Here is an 18251-nt window from a genome sequence, read left to right on the forward strand (position 1 = left end):
TAGCCACTCGGGATGGAATACCTCTTTGATGAATCTGGCCGCCAGAAGTTTCTGCAACTCCTCGCCGATCGCCCGGCGCTTGATCTCGTCGAAGCATCGCAGGCGTTGCTTCACCGGCTTGGAATTGGGTCGGACATCAAGAGAGTGCTCGGCGACCTCCCTCGGTATGCCAGGCATGTCTGAGGGGCTCCACGCAAAGATATCTGCGTTGGCGCAGAGGAAATCGACGAGCACCACTTCCTATTTGTCGTCGAGGGTGGCGCTGATCTGCAACGCCTTATCGTCGGAGTGGCTCGGGTCGAGGGGCACCTTCTTGATACCCTCGGCGGGTTCGAAGCTCCCGGCGTGTCGGTGCGTGGAGTCCAAGGCCTCGCTCGCCATTTTGTCGAGGGTGGCTGCGAGGGCCTCGTCCTCCGCTTGAGCTTCCGCGCGCTCAACGCACTCGACATCGCACTCGTAGGCGTGCTCGAACGAAGAGCCGATGGTGATGACGCCCTTCGGACCCGGCATTTTGAGCTTGAGGTAGGTGTAGTTGGGGACAGCCATAAACTTGGCGTAGCAAGGACGACCGAGGATGGCATGATAGGACCCTCGAAATCCCACCACCTCGAAAGTGAGTACCTCCTTGTGGAAGTTGGCTGCTGTGCCGAAGCACACAGGCAGATCGATCTGGCCGAGGGGTTGGACCCGCTTCCCCGGCGCGACACCGTGGAATGGCGACTTGCTGGGGCGTAGCTTGTCCAGTTCGATCCCCATGAGCTCCAAGGTGGGGGCGTACATGATGTTGAGGCTGCTGCCTCCGTCCATGAGCACCTTGGAGAAGCGGGTGTTGCCGATGATGGGGTCGACAACGAGCGGATACCATCTCGGGTGTGGGACGTAGTCGGGGTGGTCCTCGCGGCCAAAGGCGATGGTGTCCTTCGACCAGTCGAGGTAGGATGGCGTGGCCTTGGTGACGGAAAAGACTTCGCGGCGCTCACGCTTGCGCTGCCGAGAAGTCATATTCGTCGTCGTTCCTCCAAAGATGAAGAAGGCGTTCTCCAATGGGGGGAGCTCGTCATCTCCACCTTTGTCGCCAGCATCCTTCTTCTTGTCCTCATCGCGATGCGCGACGCGGTTGTAGTATTTCTTGAGCATCTCGCACTGCTCGAGGGTATGGTTGACCGGGACCTTGTGGTAAGGGCACGGCTTCTTAAGCATGTCGTCGAACTGGCCACCACCGCCTCGAGGGGGGCCTCGAGGTCCTTTGCGGTCTGGGGCAGCTGCGAAGGCCTCCTCGGAGTCCTCTGCCTGCCCCGACCCGTGCTGGTTCGGTGGGGCCGGCTTCTTTCCCTTCCTCCCCCGCTTCTGTTTCTTGGCGGGGGCGTTGAGCTTGACGTTGCTGCCCTCCGCAGGCGCATCGTCCTTGCGCTTGCTCGATTTGTCATCGAAGATGGCACCAACTGCCTCCTCGCCGGCGGCGTAGTTGGTGGCAGCGTCGAACAATTCATTGGTGTTAACGGGTCGGCTTCTCGCAAGCTCATGCACCAAGTTCCTGCACGTCGTACCCTCGAGGAAAGCGTTGATGACCTCGACATGGGTGACGCTGGGGAGCTCGGTGCACTGCTTGGAGAAGCATCGCACGTAGTCACGCAGGGACTCGCGGGGCTTCTGGTGACACCCTTTGAGGTCCCAGGAGTTCCCAGGCCGCACGTACGTGCCCTGGAAATTGCCCACGAAGATATGGACCAAGTCGGCCCAGTTGTAGATCTGATCCGCAGGCAAGTGCTCGAGCCATATTCGTGTGGCGTCAGCTGTAACACCCGGTTTATAAAAGGACATAAACCGAGCAGTCATATACGTGCCAGGATCAAGTCACACGTATATACAACAGAATGAACAGTATATCATAGCACATATCACGTAAAAAGACATAATAAAGCGAATACGAATGTTATTTATTACAATAATGACAAAATGTCTGATACAGCGGAAGCGAAGTACAAAAATACGAATAAAGCTCTCCGAAGCTGAAGCAGGGCGCCACAGGGACGTCGACTGGGAGACGAACACCTAGAAGTCCTCGTAGTCCTGGTAGCGCTGGACGAACTCCCTCGTGTCGGCAGGAACTGAGCAGCAGTAGCGTATCCAAGAGGAAAAAGTAGAGAAGAGGCAAGGGTGAGTACACAACTTGTACTCAACAAGTATAACACAAACTATGAGGCTCTAAGGTTGGCTGACTCAACTGCATTAGCTTTTAAGTGTTGGCAAGATTTTATTAGAGCTATTTACTACGAGTTGATGGATTACCATTAACCCAGTTACATAGTAATTAATCAGAATTAATTATGTGACTACTGAGAACCAAACCAAAACCAAGCCACCAAGGTAACCCCGAGAAGCACCTCCCTCGTCGGAAGGAGATAACTCCACTAATCAAAAGGAGGATCTGGGCCGCTCATAACCGTGAGCACGGCTAGTATACCAGTTTTACACTCTGCAGAGGTTGCACATCTTTACCCACAAGTCGTGAGCTACGCTAGAGGTTCATCACACTTCCTTAGGTGAGATGACTAGCGACTCACTACGAGGCCGTTACAAAGAATCTCGTTGGTAAGGCGTAACCGCGAGAGTTAGGTCAGCGACGATGGGGCCCACCTCCGGGGGTACAAGCACAGGAGCGCAATCCAAGCACAGACCAAGCCGGAGGAGCAGGGACCATTGAAGCTTACTACTCTTGCCCCGCAGGTAAGTTACTCCAAACCAAAAAGACCTAATTAGTAAGCCAAGTCTATCCCATTCTAGCCTTGTGGTAGCGCTGTTGTCCCAAGTTGTCGCTCTATGAACCGGTCCTTATGGAGAGTGGCCAACCAAGCAGTAAGCACCGTGCTGGCCCCCTAAACCATGTTTCTACAAAAAACCATCTTTTAACGAGACGTGAACCACTCATCCACACAGAGGGCCACTCTCAGAATTAAGTTCAAGTAAACCATTAATCAAATTAATTAAAAAGGACCAGACTGTGTTATAGCGCAGCAACTTAGCACAACTAAACAAAATGCAACCCAAAGGTATATATAAAGGATATAAAGTGGCTAGGAAATCCTTATAGGCATACAGTATTAAAATGCAGTATGAAATTGTATTTAAAAGTGATGGGTTGTTCATGTTATACTTGCCTTCCTCGTACTGCTCTGGCTGCTGCTCAAACTGCTCGGAAGACGGCTGCTCCTGGTACTGGTACTGGGGCTCCTCAGATGGATCAACGTCTACTCACGAACACATGGCCAAAACAATGCACAAATATAAGCATACAAGCAAACACTAACAAAAACTAAGAAACAGTACATCAATACATAAAAACTGCACACTAAACTAGTCTAAAGCTATTCTACGCGTTACAACGATCGCGTGGATATAAAGAACGCTAAAAACGGAGCTAAAACGCATAATCTAGGCTAAAAACAAGTTCTAGGGGCTTATTTGTAAGAAAACTGAAGTTTCAGGGGCTTTTCTGCAAAAACTGAGGGCCTAAACGTAAAAACCAGAAAGATCCGAGGGCCAACGCGTAAAAAGACCCTAACTGGACGGCGGGTTCTATTTTAAAGAAGCTCAGGGGGCTTCGTGCAAAATTCTGGGCCTGACTGCAATTATTTCTAAACCGAGGTGGATCGCGGGTTGAATATGGAAAAGTTGAGGGGCTCTTTAACAAAATGGCCAGGGCGAAGGGGTACGGGTGGATTTCAGCCGTTGGATCGAGATCTGAGGGTTCAGGACGAAGGGGTACGCCGATCTAATCTGGGGCGTCCAAGGAAGATCGGGTGGCTGGGATTCAGCAGAGCGCGGGTCGGCGGCGCTAGTCGCCGGAGTTGGAGCTCCCGCGGCGGCGCGTGGGGAGAACTCACTGGAGTTCGCCGTTTTGGGCCCTCTGGGGGTCAAATCGACTCACGCTTGAGTCTGGGGTGATCCACGCGTCAAGAGTGATCCACCTGGCTATGCAGGGGAGGGAGTTAGAGCTCGGACCGAGCTCGCCACGGCGAGGGGCGGTCTGCGCGGCGGCGCATCGCCGGCATGTGGCGTGCAGGGGCCACGGGGTGGACTACAGCTCCAAGATGTAGCGCTAAAGGGAGAGCGGAACTGAGGCGTGGCTCACCGAGGTGCAGCGCGGCTGGACGGCCGGGCGAAATCGATGGCGACGCCGACCGACGGCGGAGCGGGGGCAGTGCTCGCGGGCGGGGTTCTGTGGCTGGCCTCCGAGCGCCTGGACTCCGCGGGTCGGTTCGTTGTGCTCCTGCGGTGGTACACACGGGGATTAGGGAGACTCGGGGGTCGCCGACGGTGAGAAATTGATCGGAGCCGAGTTCACCTGCGGCGGCGAGTTCGCGGCAATTCCGGGGCGTGAAGAGGCCTGGGTTGACGGCAGTGGCCCGAGAAGGTGCCTGGGTGCGCGGCAAGGCTCCTTCGGAGGAGTTTAGGGGCAGGGGGATGGCGAGGCGGAGGTTCCTCGGTGGCGCAGGAAGCTCTGTTCGGCGGCGAAAAGCAGAGCGAGGGGGAGACGGCGCCCTAGGGTTCTGGGGTGGGGGCGGAGATTGGAATGGGGCGCAAGAGGTCGGGGATGGTTTAAAGAAGGGGAAGCCAGGGATCTCGGGCGGGGTTCTGGCGCGGGGGCTCGCCGGGGATCTCGGCCGGAGATCACGGCGGGGCGTTACGCACACGCGGAGGGTGCGGGAGGAGGGAGAAGGGGCCGACAGGTGGGGTCCCGGCGCAGCGAGACGGGGCGAGCGCGACGCTGGCAGGTGGGACCGGGGTGAACGGCAGAGGAAAGCGCGTGCAGTGGGCCGCTGCTGCCGCTGGCTTGTGGGCCGCTGCTCATGCGGGTTGAGCGGAGAAAGGGAGAGCGTTGCACGCGGACCGCGAGGCGCGTCGCGCTGGGAGGCTCGACCGCTGGCAGGTGGGGTCGGGGAAGTGAGGTGCGGGGCGCGCGCGGCTGCGGGGTTGAGCGAGCGCGTGCGCGGCTGGGCCAAGCGGGTCGACGTGGAGAGGAGGTGAGCTGGGCCGCGCAGCGGTCTGCGGGGCGTGTGCTCGCGCGGGTGGTGAGCGGGCCCGGGTTGCAGGGAGGCCGAAGGGGAAAGGTGCTGCAGTTTGGGCTGAAGGGTTGGTTGCTGGGCCGAACGGGGGAAGGTAGGAGGCGGCTGGTTGGGCCGTAGCGAGGTGAGGGAAAGGGCCGAGCGGGTTTGGGCTGGTTTGGGTTTCTAGATTTGGGTTTTGGGTTTCTTTTCATACTTCTTCTATTCTAATTCTAACTCAATTCAACTCAAGCCAAAAGAATTCAAATAAATTTGAATTCACTCTAGCACTCAAACAATTAAAACAATGCTCCAGCATGATGCACAAACAAGTTTAACCCTAAAATAAATTTAAATAACTTATGCAACAAAATTAGATTAAATGCAAACTAAGCCAATTAAATTTATTGATAAATGCTGGAATTTAAATTAGGGTGTTACATCAGCAAGATGAAGAGGAAGGTTGCGGATGATGACCGCGTCTTCCGTCACGCCGCCTAGCTGACGCGCTAGGCGGTAGTCGTTGAGCCAGACTGCAGGATCAGTCTCGCCCGAGTATTTGACGAGGCTGTTGGGTTGTCGAAAGCGCGGGGGAAAAGATGCTGTTCGAATCTCCCGGCTGAACACCCGGGTGCCCGGAGGCTCCGGTGACTCACCCCTGTCGTGCTCAGGGTCGAAGTGTCCACCCCGTCGAGGGGTGTACCTCCTGCCATTGATGACGTTGCGGGCGTTGCCGTTGCCAGCGTGCCCGCGAGTATCACGGATTCGCTCCCTTACGGGAACTCTTCCGATGCGCTCGTGCACCGAGGGTGCCCTCGCGCCGGGTGCTACGGCTACCTTGCCCTTCCCCGCTGGGGGTGTGTGCACAAAAACCTCATGGTCCTGGTGCGCAGTCCCATCACACTGCTCCGGGGCCTTCGAGCGCATGCGAGACGCAGAACTCTCGGCCTGCTGCACGGCAGCTTGCTCGATGAGCTCCTGTGCCTCGCGGCGCAGGTTGCGGCCCGAAGGTGTCGATGGCTCGGGCATGGCTTGGAGTAGGTAAGCCGCAGCGACGAGCTTCTCTCCCGCCGTCTTCAGTTCCGGCGATTTGTCGACGTTGTCGTCGGTCATGATGCGATCCCGGGCAACACGTCCCGCCGCCTGGGCGTGTGCACCAGGCACGGCACGCTGCTGCTCGAGTGCGGTACGTAGCTCCCGGGTTTGTCGACGCTGCTCGTCGAGCTTGGCTTGAAGCTCTTTGAGCTGCACCAGCTGGGCTTGTCGCGTCGCCGAGCTTGACGAGGAAGGTGCTGCAGGCGGGTTTGCCGGTTGCTTTGCCCACGCGTCCGCCCCGGCGTCCCCGTCGTTGCTTGGGGCGTTGTCGTTTTGCCCGTCCGCAATGTCCACCATGAAGCACTCCCGGGAAGGATCGAAGTCCCCCTCGCTGGAGTCTTCGGAGCAGGCGAGGCAGTAAGCCGTCGCTAGCTGGAACGAGCGGAGAGCGTCGGGGTCGTAGACCCCGGAGTAGTCCTCGGCCTCCTCGGCCGCGAAGTTGTTCATGAAGAAGTTGTCGTCGGCGATCGAGCTCACCGCCTCGGGGTAGGATTCGTCGAGGGACGACGCGACGAGGTTGCGGATTGATAGAAGATGATGACCCGGCAGATCCTCATACTCGGCGAAGTTAGTGCTGATCGAAGAGGCGTAGGTGCGAGCGGCAGTATTGCGCATCCCGAAGGGGAAGGGCGAAGGCGAGGTCGAGCCCACCCTGGGAGGCACTAGCGCCGCTGCAGATGACGGTGCCGGCATAGATGATGCCGAGGCACGTGATGGCGGAACGGTAGCCCCGTTCGCCTCGATGCTGAGTTGCGACATGCCAGCCTCAACCCACATGGGGGAGCTGTGGCGTGCCGCACGACGCCGCTCCGCGCGTGCTTGTCGCGAACGCTTTCCCGAGCGCCTATTGCGCTGGGCTGGCGTAGTCGGAGCGATGAGGTTGTGTTCGGAGGAGAGGAGCTGCATGAGGTAACCGTTGCCGGCTGCCCTAAACTCGAGACTCCCGAACGAGATCACGCGTCCTGCTGGGAACGGATCCGAAACACCCATAGGGTATGGGTTGGATCTGCTCACCATTCCTGGAGATCAAATGGGAAGAAAAAAAAGGAAATGTCACGCGGCCCCCCTACCTGGCGCGCCAACTGTCGGCGTCCTGACCCGGGGGTTCGGATCCCAACTAGTAAATGCTGCGTGTTTCCTCGTCCCAGATGATGATGCAAGAGGCAACACAGCAACGCACGGTTTATCCTGGTTCCGGCCGCGGGGCCGTACGTCCAGCAAAGGGGGTGTGCGAGGGCACTGTACTATCTTGCACCCGGAGTGCTTGTATTAGGGGGTACAAGCGAGGCGAGAGAGGGAGAGAAGTTCCCAAGTCTCTGCTAGAAGTGGAGTCGGTTGAGATGAGTGCTCAGTAGTGTTGAGAGTTCTCTGAGGGGAAAATCAGAGAGCCTACTTCCAACCCGGCCTAAGGAAGCCCACCTCCTCCTTTTATAGTCACAAGGAAGGGCGGTGCACATGAGTGGGGGTATGGAAGTCGTCGTTTTCCCTTAAATCGCGGGGTACAGTGGTCGAACACTGTAGGAAGTGTACTGTGGGAAGGCGGCGCGCGTCGCTATCGTACAGGATTTCGTCCTTCGTCCTGTGAGGATTGCGCTGCTCGTCCTGTAGTGTTTCGGCGGTAGTTATGGCGTGGGGCGGTCCCGGATCCCCTGGTCGGAGTGCGGGCGTGCACACTATAAGGTCCGGGAGTGCGTGGAAGTCCCGGACCCCACAAGGGGGAGGTCCGGGGTCTCGCCCGCGCGTGCTGAGTGCCCCTCTCGGAAGGACACGTGACATCGTCGGACCCCTTCCCCAACGGGAGGTGGGTCCGGATGGTTGGTGTTGGCAGAACAGTAACGGGGGCGGCGCCAACTTGTCTTGTGCCGCGTTGAATGCTCCACAGTGTTGCTATAGCGACCGGGGTGGCTCAGCGGTGACCGGGGTCAGCGAATTGGGTGTCGGTCACATCCACTGCGGGTGTGGCAATCTGACGCCGCCCGGCCTTTGAGCCGTGGTGGAGTGGCTGGCCTTTAATGCCTTCGTACGGCGGTCGGTTGGGCGGCGGGGCCATTTGTCCCTTGTGCCGAGAGATGGCCTCGATCGAGGCGGAGATTGGCCACTCGCTCGAGGGTAGATCCGCTACCCTCGAGTGAGGCGGAGATTGGCCACTCGCTCGAGGGTAGATCCGCTACCCTCGAACGAGGCGGAGATTGGCCGCCCGCTAGAGGGTAGACCCGCTACCCTCGAGCGAGGCGGAGATTGCCCGCCCGCTCGAGGGTAGATCCGCTACCCTCGAGCGAGGCGGAGATTGCCCAGCGGGTCTGAGAGGGACCCTCGAATGGGCCGCATGCTGGGCTTCTTTTGAGTCCTTCCCTTTCCTCTGAAGGAGAAGTAGGCCGTGGGGCCTTCGTGGGCTTTGTCGTCTTATCGGGAGTTTGTGTTTTTAAAAGTGGTCTTAGTACCCCAATTAGGGTGTCCCTAATTGTGGCACCCGACAAAACCTTATACACAATATATTGCTCAAACCCATATGTACTTTGAATAAGTTGGCTCATACCTTGGTTTTTGGTAGATGGTGCTTATTGGCATTTCATCCCTCATCTTGGGAGGTTGAGAGAATGAACAACCTTCACCGGAATATTTTCTACCTTCTGTTCAGGTTCCTATCTCGGAGTTTTGCAAGTTTTTTCAAAAGTGGTTTAAGGTTCCCCAATGGTACTCTCAAGTCGCTCAAGGTGTATGATCCTCACCATGGTCGGAAATTTTGACCATCTTCTTCCTACTCTAAGGCTGATATGTGGAGTTTCAGGTAAGAAGAGTGTAGCGTACCTTGGTTACTTGTGTTGCCAAGCCGAATAGTGGTTCGCAAGAGGTTGGTACTCGATCAAATCCCGATCTTGTAGAAAGTAAAACGTTTAGGGGAGAGGGAGGAAATGGACTCACACTTAGAAAAATTTTGGTCTTTTTGTTTGAGCCCCTTATTTCAACTCTTTTGAGTGGAGGTATGGGTATTGTTTCCTTTTTCTTTTTCTTTCTTCCAACGCTTCTTTGTCCAGTTTTTTTAAGGAAGATAACCCATACTCCATAAGGATAGAGTTATTGGAAGGGAGCATTGCTTGGATAGACTATTTGAGATGGATAGGCTGTCGGTGTTTTACCGTCGGGTTCTCCGAGGGGTATCCCGAGGAGAGTGGTTATGAGTAGGGACTCGCCGAGATCAGAACGCGATGGTGCAAGAAACACAAGGATTTAGACAGGTTCGGGCCTGCCAGAGCGTAATACCCTACGTCTTGTGTGGTTGTTTGTATTCCCTCTGGTATTGTTCCTCTCCTTTTGGAGGGGTCCCTGTTCGCCCTTATATAATCTGGGGGAACAGGGTTACATGAAAATCCTAGTCGAGTCCTATTGGGATTCTAGTCCGAGACGTTCGGCTTGTTCCCGAGGCTATCGACTTGTTCTACTCCTATTCGGGTAGATACAAGAGAGGTAGGGCACAACCATGTACTACTCTCTACTCTAGAATATTCCGTGCCCGTGGGTAGTCCTGTTGCCCCAGGCCTGACAATCCCCCGAACTCTTAGTAGTCGAGTCGTGCAGGCATCAAGCTCCTCTAAAGACGTTCGTCAGGTACTTTGAGAGCTTCAGGACTTCTGTCGGCGTGGCCGAGCGCTTCGGGTACTTCTGGAGCAGAAAGTTCGATCTCGGAATCCTTCGAGTGCTTTGTACAGTCATTCGAGTGCTTTTTCAGCTGCATCGAGGCTATGAGGTGCTCTAGCCCCGAATTTCTCCTTCTGATATGGTGCGCGATGTACTCGCGCTCCATATGGAGTAGCCCTCGAGCCTTAGTTTGATCTGATGGATCAGGCTGAGGGTTAGCTTAGTCTTCTGGGTTCTTCGACCTTCCGTCTCAAGTCTGGAACTTTTTCCAAAAAAGTTGCTATTTATGACACATTCCGCAGCCCCCGAGTGATGAGGACATCGCCACGCTGGACATGCACAAACCGGCCTCATCTCCAAGTTACAAGTTGACTCCAACTCGGTTTTCACGTTCATCTCGGATTCAGCCAACACCCCTGCACGGTTTCAGCGATATCTCCCTCATACGGATTCGGAATGAGGTGATCTTGGATCCGTTGGAATCGTGACGACGAGACTCTTCTTTTGGTTTTGGTCCAAGCTCCAGAAGCATCGTGGATCATTCTGTGTGACCACGGGAATGTGATGCGACACCTGTTTTGGGCCTTTTTCAGGCTTTGTATCGTGTCGGGCCTTAAGCCCAAGTTGTGGGTGCCCCCCTGGTCGTCCCCAACCCTAGGACGCCCCCTTCTCCTTTAAGCTCAGTAGCCGCCACCATTTAGACTTGGGTTTTGTTTAGTTCTTGTGTTTTCCTTCGAAAAACAGAGATTGATTCGTTGTAACTGTGGCGACAAGTCCTTTTATAGTGATCCAGGGCACCCGTTCTTGATCTCCTCCACTGTGTCGATTAGTCCTTTGGAATCGAGTTCTCGAACCCCTCTTGATTCGCTTCATTCATATTTGCAATATCAGATTGCGTGTTTACTTCTTCTTGCTTGTGTTCTTCGATTCGCTTGCAGGAAAAGCCTTCTCGGCGAGGTCAATCAAGTTGTGCTTGGTTGATAACCAACGGAGCAGTGGTGTAACAGTTGCTTGACTTCGAATCGTGCTGATTAGAAGCATCCGCTAACGTCACACACTCCACCAATCAAATTTACTTCTACCTCTCGAAAGATCGGGCCTAGTTCTCATCAAGTGGTATCAGATTTCAGGTTTCCCGTGAGGTATTACCCTTCGTTTTTCCCTTTAGATTCGTTTCGTGTCACTGTCCTAGAGTCCACAAAAACCCTACAAAAAGAATATCACTGTCCTAGATCCGTTTTAGCTTTTGCAATTTCGTTTCAGATTCGCTTTGTTGAGTTTGTGTCCGTGGTCGAGTCTTGTTGCTGGTTTAGTGTGTTCGTAGTCGTAGTTCAATCGCCCGTTGCAGTTTGTTTGTTTCCGCCGCTATCCCATCCACTTTTACCCAAACAACAAGTCAATCCACCCCATTACTCGACATGCCCTTGCTAGCCGCCTTGCGTGAACTCTCGCCGCGCCAGCCCTCGATAGGTTGCAAACCACCTTGTTTTTTTCGCCTTGCATCGCAGCCTTTCTTGATTTCATCTGGCGATATCTATTGCTGCATATACCAGGGATACTTTACCCTAGCTGAGACGATTTGCTCAGTCGCTTTGTGTGCCGGGGATAGCTTTGCCCTAACCGCCGCCGGCCAATCTGCCGAGTTGTGCCCTTGGAAACGCATAACTTGAGTTACCTTCGGTAAAACAGGCATAACTTTTCGTTCGGTGCTCCGTTTTGGCTCAATTTTTTACAGCAGAGAAAAGACAAAATTCTGTACATACAATAAAATGCCTTGCTGTTTGGAGCCGATCTCAAAAAATTCAAAAAAAATCGGGAAGAAAGAGTTTTGAGGCTTCCAAGTGATTTTCCAGTTTTTCAGAAACACTCCTGATTTTCTGTAGGCCACATCCCACCTCTGTTTAAGGTGCACATTTTTGTGGTTGGAGCTGGTGTTACATATGTTCAGAGAAAAATATAAAAAAAATAGTTGAAAAAGTAAGAAATCTTGATTCCTACTTGTCCTGGAGGTTTTTCGGGGAAAAGATTAAAAACAAGTGCATAGAGTGCTGTTTTGCTTGTTCTTTGAGCTTTATCCACCGTTCTTTGTTCCAACTTATTGTGCTACGCCTAGGACACGTCTTAACCAGCAATTGTGACTTGTACTTTAGATAATTATTGAAATTTGCTAATCTGCATTCGTTATTTGCTACTCCTTGCTACATATTGTGCCTGTCCCACAGCTCCATATATACTTCGATCAGTACAGGTTCATCTTGCAACTATTACACCTAGCTCAACAATAGATTATACCATCCTGTTTGGCTTTGGTAAGAACACTTGCAAGACAGTAGTAAGCCGCTTGAGATTTTGCTCTCTACTTTCACCATCACCCAGTACTTGTTAGTTGATAGGGATAATACCTTGGTGTTGTCTTTTGCTGTCTTCTAACCATGACAGGGTCAGGTAAAGGAGGGGAGTCCCCTATGGACTTCATTGAATGCGTCTCCAAGGATGAACTTAAGAAACTTGTTGATGACTAGCGCACCTACATCGACGGGAAGTTCAATGAGATGATGCGTAGTATCAATGGAGTTGTCACACGCCTTGAGCATATTGAACAACATCCCCCTCAACAGCGACACCGACGCCACCCTCCTGATGGTGATGAGGACAAGGATGAGGATGCCATCCTTGATGATGATGAGGATCGTGATGCGTATCGTCTTCGGCGCAATCGTCAAGGTTTGGGAGGTAATCATAATCGTGGTAACAATGATTCTTTTGCTAAAACTAAATTTACCATGATTCCTTTTGCTGGTACTGCTGATCCTGAGGCTTATTTAGATTGGGAACTCGCTGTTGAACAAAAGTTTAATTCGCATTTGGTTCCTGCTGAGCATAGAGTTAGACCTACTAGTGAATTTACTAGCTTTGCTTTGTTTTGGTGGAATGATCTTTGCAATGCTGGTAATGCTACTGCTGTGCCTCAAACTTGGCCTGTTTTGAAACAACGCATGAAGTGTCATTTTGTTCCTCCTTATTACCAGCGCGATCTACGTTTAAAATTGCAAAATTTAAAATGAGGTGATAAACGAGTAGAGGAATATTATCAGGAATTGCTTATTGGTCTAGCACGTTGTGGTAATCGTGAGGATGATGATGATACTAGTGCTAGGTTCTTTGGTGGTTTAAATCGTGATATACAGGATATTCTTGATTACAAAGACTGGACTCATTTTTCCCAATTGTACCATCTTGCTCTTAAGGCAGAACGGGAAGTACAGGGACGCCGCATTGTCCAACATTCTTTCAGGTCCAACACTGGGAGATCGTTTCAGCAGCGTTCCGACATTGAGAAGCCCAAGGTGCCTGTTGCTAAGCCACCAGCTCCTGCGCCAGCTTCTGAGGTAAGCAATGTGTCTACTGTGCAGGCCCAACAACACAAGAAGCATGCTACGCTTGAAAGGGGGTCTTCGAGTAGATCATCTACAAACATCGTGTGCCACCGCTGCAAGGGAATGGGACATGTCATAAAGGATTGTCCAAGTACTCGAGCTTTCATCGCTGCACCTGATGGTAATGGATATGTGAGTGCTAGCGATGTTGAGGATGAATTGGTTCTTGCAGCTAACTTTGTTGCAGATTCGGAGAACGAGGGTGAGGCAATTGATTCTGTGGCTGTGACAAAGGACCATCCTAGTCTTCTTGTGTAGCGTGTGCTGACTTTGTAAAGCGGAACATGAGGATGAGGAGAAAATCTAACGCAAGAATTTGTTCCACATGTTTCTCCAAGTTAAGGATTGCCGTGTCCTCACCATAATTGATAGCGGAAGTTGCAGCAACTTGGTGAGTTCAGATTTGATCAAGAGGTTTGGTTTGCCCACTCGTTCTATTCCTCAGCCTTACTACCTTGAATGGTTCAACACTAGTGGTAAGACTAAGGTAACTAAATTAGCGCGCATACACTTTTCGGTTGGTTTTTATCATGACTATGCTGATTTTGATGTTGTACCTATGCAATCATCTTCATTGTTGTTAGGACGACCATGGGAATTTGATAACGATGTTGCACACTGTAACGTCCTACCTCTCCGAGGCCGGGCCCTCTTACATCTGGCTGCTTTCTAGGACATAGACTGTCCTCACAGACCAAAACTAGTCTTTTCTGCACACTTTGTCCTCACTCGTGCGCACCCGGGAAGAACTTGCCGGTCGGTCACCCATCCCCAAATTTCTCCGGGCCAAGCACGCTTAACCTCGGAGTTATTTGTAGACCGGCTTCCAGAAAAGAAGTTGCAACTTGTTGGTATGAGTATCCTATTAATCCTATTAAGCCCTGGGCCGGGGTGTCACATGCTCACCCCTTAAGAGACCGACGTCCTCGTCGGTCAATCCCAAGCTAGGAACGTCATCTCTTGGCCACATCCCGTACGTCCAGTGCCAGCAGCCCATGCGCCACGTCCGTGCGTCCAGTGCCAACGGTCCCTGTGCCATGTCCGTGCGTCCAGTGCCAACGGCGCACCCCAAATGCCCGCGTCCTGACCCGCCACGCGCCCGTGCACATGCCGGTGGAATCTGCGCCCCCATGTGCCCGTGCTCATGCCTCCGCACTTATGCCTGTACGTGCCCATGAAACCGCGAGAGTCGGCTCTGATACCATTCTGTAACGTCCCGCCTCCCCGAGGCCGGGCCTGCTTACATCTGGCTGCTTTCTAGGACATAGACTGTCCTCACAGACCAACACTAGTCTTTTCTGCACACTTTGTCCTCACTCGTGCGCACCCGGGAAGAACTTCCCGGTCGGTCACCCATCCCCAAATTTCTCTGGGCCAAGCACGCTTAACCTCGGAGTTATTTGGAGACCGGCTTCCGGAAAAGAAGTTGCAACTTGTTGGTATGAGTATCCTATTAATCCTATTAAGCCCTGGGCCGGGGTGTCACACACACCATGGTAGAACTAATACATACACTTTCATGCATAAGAACAAAAAGATTACTTTGCTTCCTTTATCCCCAGCTGATATTAGGAAATATTTTAATGAGTTTGCTGCAAATGATAAGAAAACACCTCCTAGTAATGACTCTTGTGATGCTCAAACTAATGGAATTAAATTGAAGGACGGTGTTTATATTGCTACTACATCTGTTGCTGCTGTGTTATGTGATAACTCTGATGCACCTTGTTATACAATGCTTTGTCGGGATATGTGTTATTAACAATGATCCTACGCCACATATTTTGCATCCTGTTGTCACTAACCTTTTGCAGGAATTTGATGCTGGGATAGAGTCGAGGACGACTCCAATTCAAGAAGGGGAGGATGATGAGGACATCGCCATGCTAGACATGCATGAACCGGCCTCATCTCCAAGTTACAAGTCGACTCCAACTCGGTTTTCACGTTCATCTCGGATTCAGCCAACATCTCTGCACGGTTTCGGTGATATCTCCCTCATACGGAGTCAGAATTAGGTAATCTTGAATGCATTCGAATCGTGACGATGAGACGCTTCTTTTTGTTCTGGTCCCAGCTCCAGTAGCCTCGTGGATCATTCTGTGTGACCACAGAAATGTGCTGCGACACCTGTTTTTGGCCTTTTCCGGCTTTATATCGTGTTGCGCCTTAAGCCCAAGTTGTGGGTGCCCCCCTGGTCGCCCCCAACCCTAGGACGCCCCCTTCACATTTAAACTCAGTAGCCGCCGGCGTTTAGACTTGGGTTTTGTTTAGTTCTTGCGTTTTTCTTCGAGAAACAGAGATTGATTCATTATAACTATGGCGACAAGTCCTTTTACAGTGATCCAGGGCCCCCATTCTTGATCTCCTCCACTGTGTCGATTAGTCCTTTGGAATCGAGTTCTCGAACCCCTCTTGATTCGCTTCATTCATATTTGCAATATCAGGTTGCGTGTTTACATCTTCTTGCTTGTGTTCTTCGATTCGCTTGTAGGAAAAGCCTTCTCGGCGAGGTCAATCAAGTTGTGCTTGGTTGATAACCAACAGAGCAGTGGTGTAATGGTTTCTTGACTTCAAATTGTGCTGATTAGAAGCCGAATCGCCAATGTCACACACTCCACCAATGGAATTTACCTCTACCTCTCGGAAGATCGGGCCTATTTCTCATCACCGAGCCTTGGATTCAAATATGTGGATTTGGAGTTAAGGGTTCAGGAGATTATAGCGTGTCCTCTGCAATCTTTATGGGCTCATCAGTGCTGCAGCGAATCTTTTGAAAAGGTGGCAGTGCAGTGTACTATTTGTCCGTGAGTTCACGTGGCGAGTACCGCTGAAGAATCTTTTTCTGTTTTGCCTGTGAGCCTCCTTGATTTCTTGGACATCATGGGCTGAGTTGTGGCTTCGCTGCCTCTTCTATTTAAGTAGGGTCTCCGGCACCTGTTTCCTCAATCTTTGCATTTGTAGTAATGGGTTCCAAGTGGAGTTCTTCACTGGAGAGTACTCGACCTCCAGATGAGAGTACTCGATTCGACCTTTTAGGTGCTAGAAGAGTGTTTGCGAGCAGCACAACAACTTGCTATCCTCCAAGTCGACGGCCTTGCTTCTCTAGTCTTATCCATCCTGGCAGTCCTATACCTGGCTGGCTGATGGTGGAAGTCGTGTCGGAAGCCTTTGCTGTCTGCAGGGGCCGTTCTTTGAGTTTTAGTGGCTTCTGCGGAGGATGCATTGTTTTTGTTGCAAAACATATCAGGGAGAAGAACAGATGCAAGAAGAGGATTTGCGATGTTCCTGATCATGCATATCTTCTTACAATGAGTTCTTTTTCTCCCTGAATGTATCTGTATTACTCCCTTTTGGGAGTAACAAGCTTTGTATCTTTGTATCAGCCCTTGGGTTGTCCTCTTTGTAGTTGAGGTCGGGTGGTTTCGAGTGGTGAAACCTTCGAGGTCCGTGTATTTTCCTTTATTGGAATGTAATCCCTGAATGGAAATCTCCGTTTTTTGCTCTGATTTCGCTTTCTCCATGGAGAATTCTGGGATTCATTGGCTGAAATAACTCTGAAGCCGGTGTGCGACCTTTGGGCTTCTTGTTATTTTACCGTACTGCAACTGGCTCAGTTTATTTAACTGTTCGAGTAAATCTAGGTTTAGCACATTTCCTCTTCTTTCTCCGCCGTCGTCCAAAAAACTCATCTACTCTCGCCTCCGAGTGCCACGAGAAACTAGCCACCGCTGGCCCCCGAGCGTGAAGTAAGAGAGAATCGTTCTTATGGCGCCGAAGAGATCCGCTGCGAAGGGGAAGGTGGACGATGCTGCCGTTGGTGAGGCAGATGTCCATGGGTGGAAATCGAGTAAGTGCTCTGATTCCTATCTCTTGAATCTGGTCGAGAGCCATCTTCTTCAGCCCCGGAAAGTGATCCATTGCCGCGGATCGGTGGGGGAATCTTTTCCTCATGAGGGGGAATCGAATCTGTTGTTTTTCTTCCTCATGTTCTTCGGGGCCTCGGTTTTCCTATTTCTGATTTTTTCCGTGGCCTCCTTCATTACTGGGGGGTTCAAGTACATCACTTGACCCCTAATTCCATCCTCCACATCTCTATCTTTGTCCACTTGTGCGAGGCCTTTCTGGGGATTGAGCCCCAATTCGATTTGTTTCAATATTTCTTTCATCTAAAACCACATCCCAACGAAGCCAAGGCGGATGTAGTTGGGGGAGCCGGGTTGCAGTTTCGTCAAGGGAGGAAATCCAATTATATCCCCTATGATTTGAGTGACAAGGTCATCGACTGGAAGTCGATGTGGTTTTATGTTGAAAATCTTTCTTCTTCCCTTCCTCTTCGCACTCCTGGCCCCCTGTGAAGAAGCCGAATTGGAATTCCAAGGGGAGCGGGGGGGGGACCAAGTTAACTTTCTTCTCGGGGAGATCGAGAGTTTAAAGGCAGAGCACCAGATTTGTGGTGCTTCTGTGATTGCAAATTGGTCGATGCACAGGATCCAGGAGCTATAGCGGCCGGTCCTATTTGGCTTTCAGTATGAGGGGGAGATGGATCCTTCCCATTATACCCGAACGAAGATTACTGAGGATGATTTGAAGGATCGGGTCTGCTAAAGAACATGCCTGAAGTGGCCAATGTTGTTGGAACTTTCAGCGCTGCAAGGTGTCCTCGGGAGGTATTGTTTCGAGTAGTCGATTGAAGTATAGTTCGAGTACTTTTTGTCGAGTGGTCCAGTTGATTCGGTATCTTTCATGCAGATTAATCCTAAAAACTATCAGAGTAAGCCTCCGCTGCCTGAAGATGTGCCACTGGAGCATACTGACTCAAGTGTGCATCTAACTTCTTTTATCTTGCATTTCTGTTTGAATATACTGCTGAATCCTTGATTGATCGCAGTTGTGTCTTGTCTGCAGGTCCATCGGGTAGTCGGACGACCGAGACCAGACTGCGGATGAGCCGGCGGTTAAGTCCGCGAGGACTCGTAAGCGGAGCGCCGCCTCTGCTGGGAGTAGTGACAGGTGAGTACAGCTTGGTACTTCTTCT

The 18251-nt window shown here is 52.0% G+C and overlaps 1 protein-coding gene across 1 annotated transcript; it reads right to left on the bottom strand.

The window, feature by feature from the left end:
- Window positions 1–240: 240 nt before the first annotated feature.
- Window positions 241–807, bottom strand: LOC120705430. The gene has a single exon (XM_039989735.1). The coding sequence runs from the start codon at window positions 805–807 to the stop codon at window positions 241–243; it is 567 nt and encodes a 188-aa protein (XP_039845669.1).
- Window positions 808–18251: the final 17444 nt, after the last annotated feature.

The sequence above is a fragment of the Panicum virgatum genome, chromosome 5K (assembly GCF_016808335.1).
Source record: "Panicum virgatum strain AP13 chromosome 5K, P.virgatum_v5, whole genome shotgun sequence".
Lineage (NCBI taxonomy): Eukaryota > Viridiplantae > Streptophyta > Magnoliopsida > Poales > Poaceae > Panicum > Panicum virgatum.

Coding starts and splice junctions, on each gene's coding strand:
- LOC120705430 (XM_039989735.1), bottom strand. CDS start 807: ATGGACGGAGGCAGCAGCCTCAACATCATGTACGCCCCCACCTTGGAG.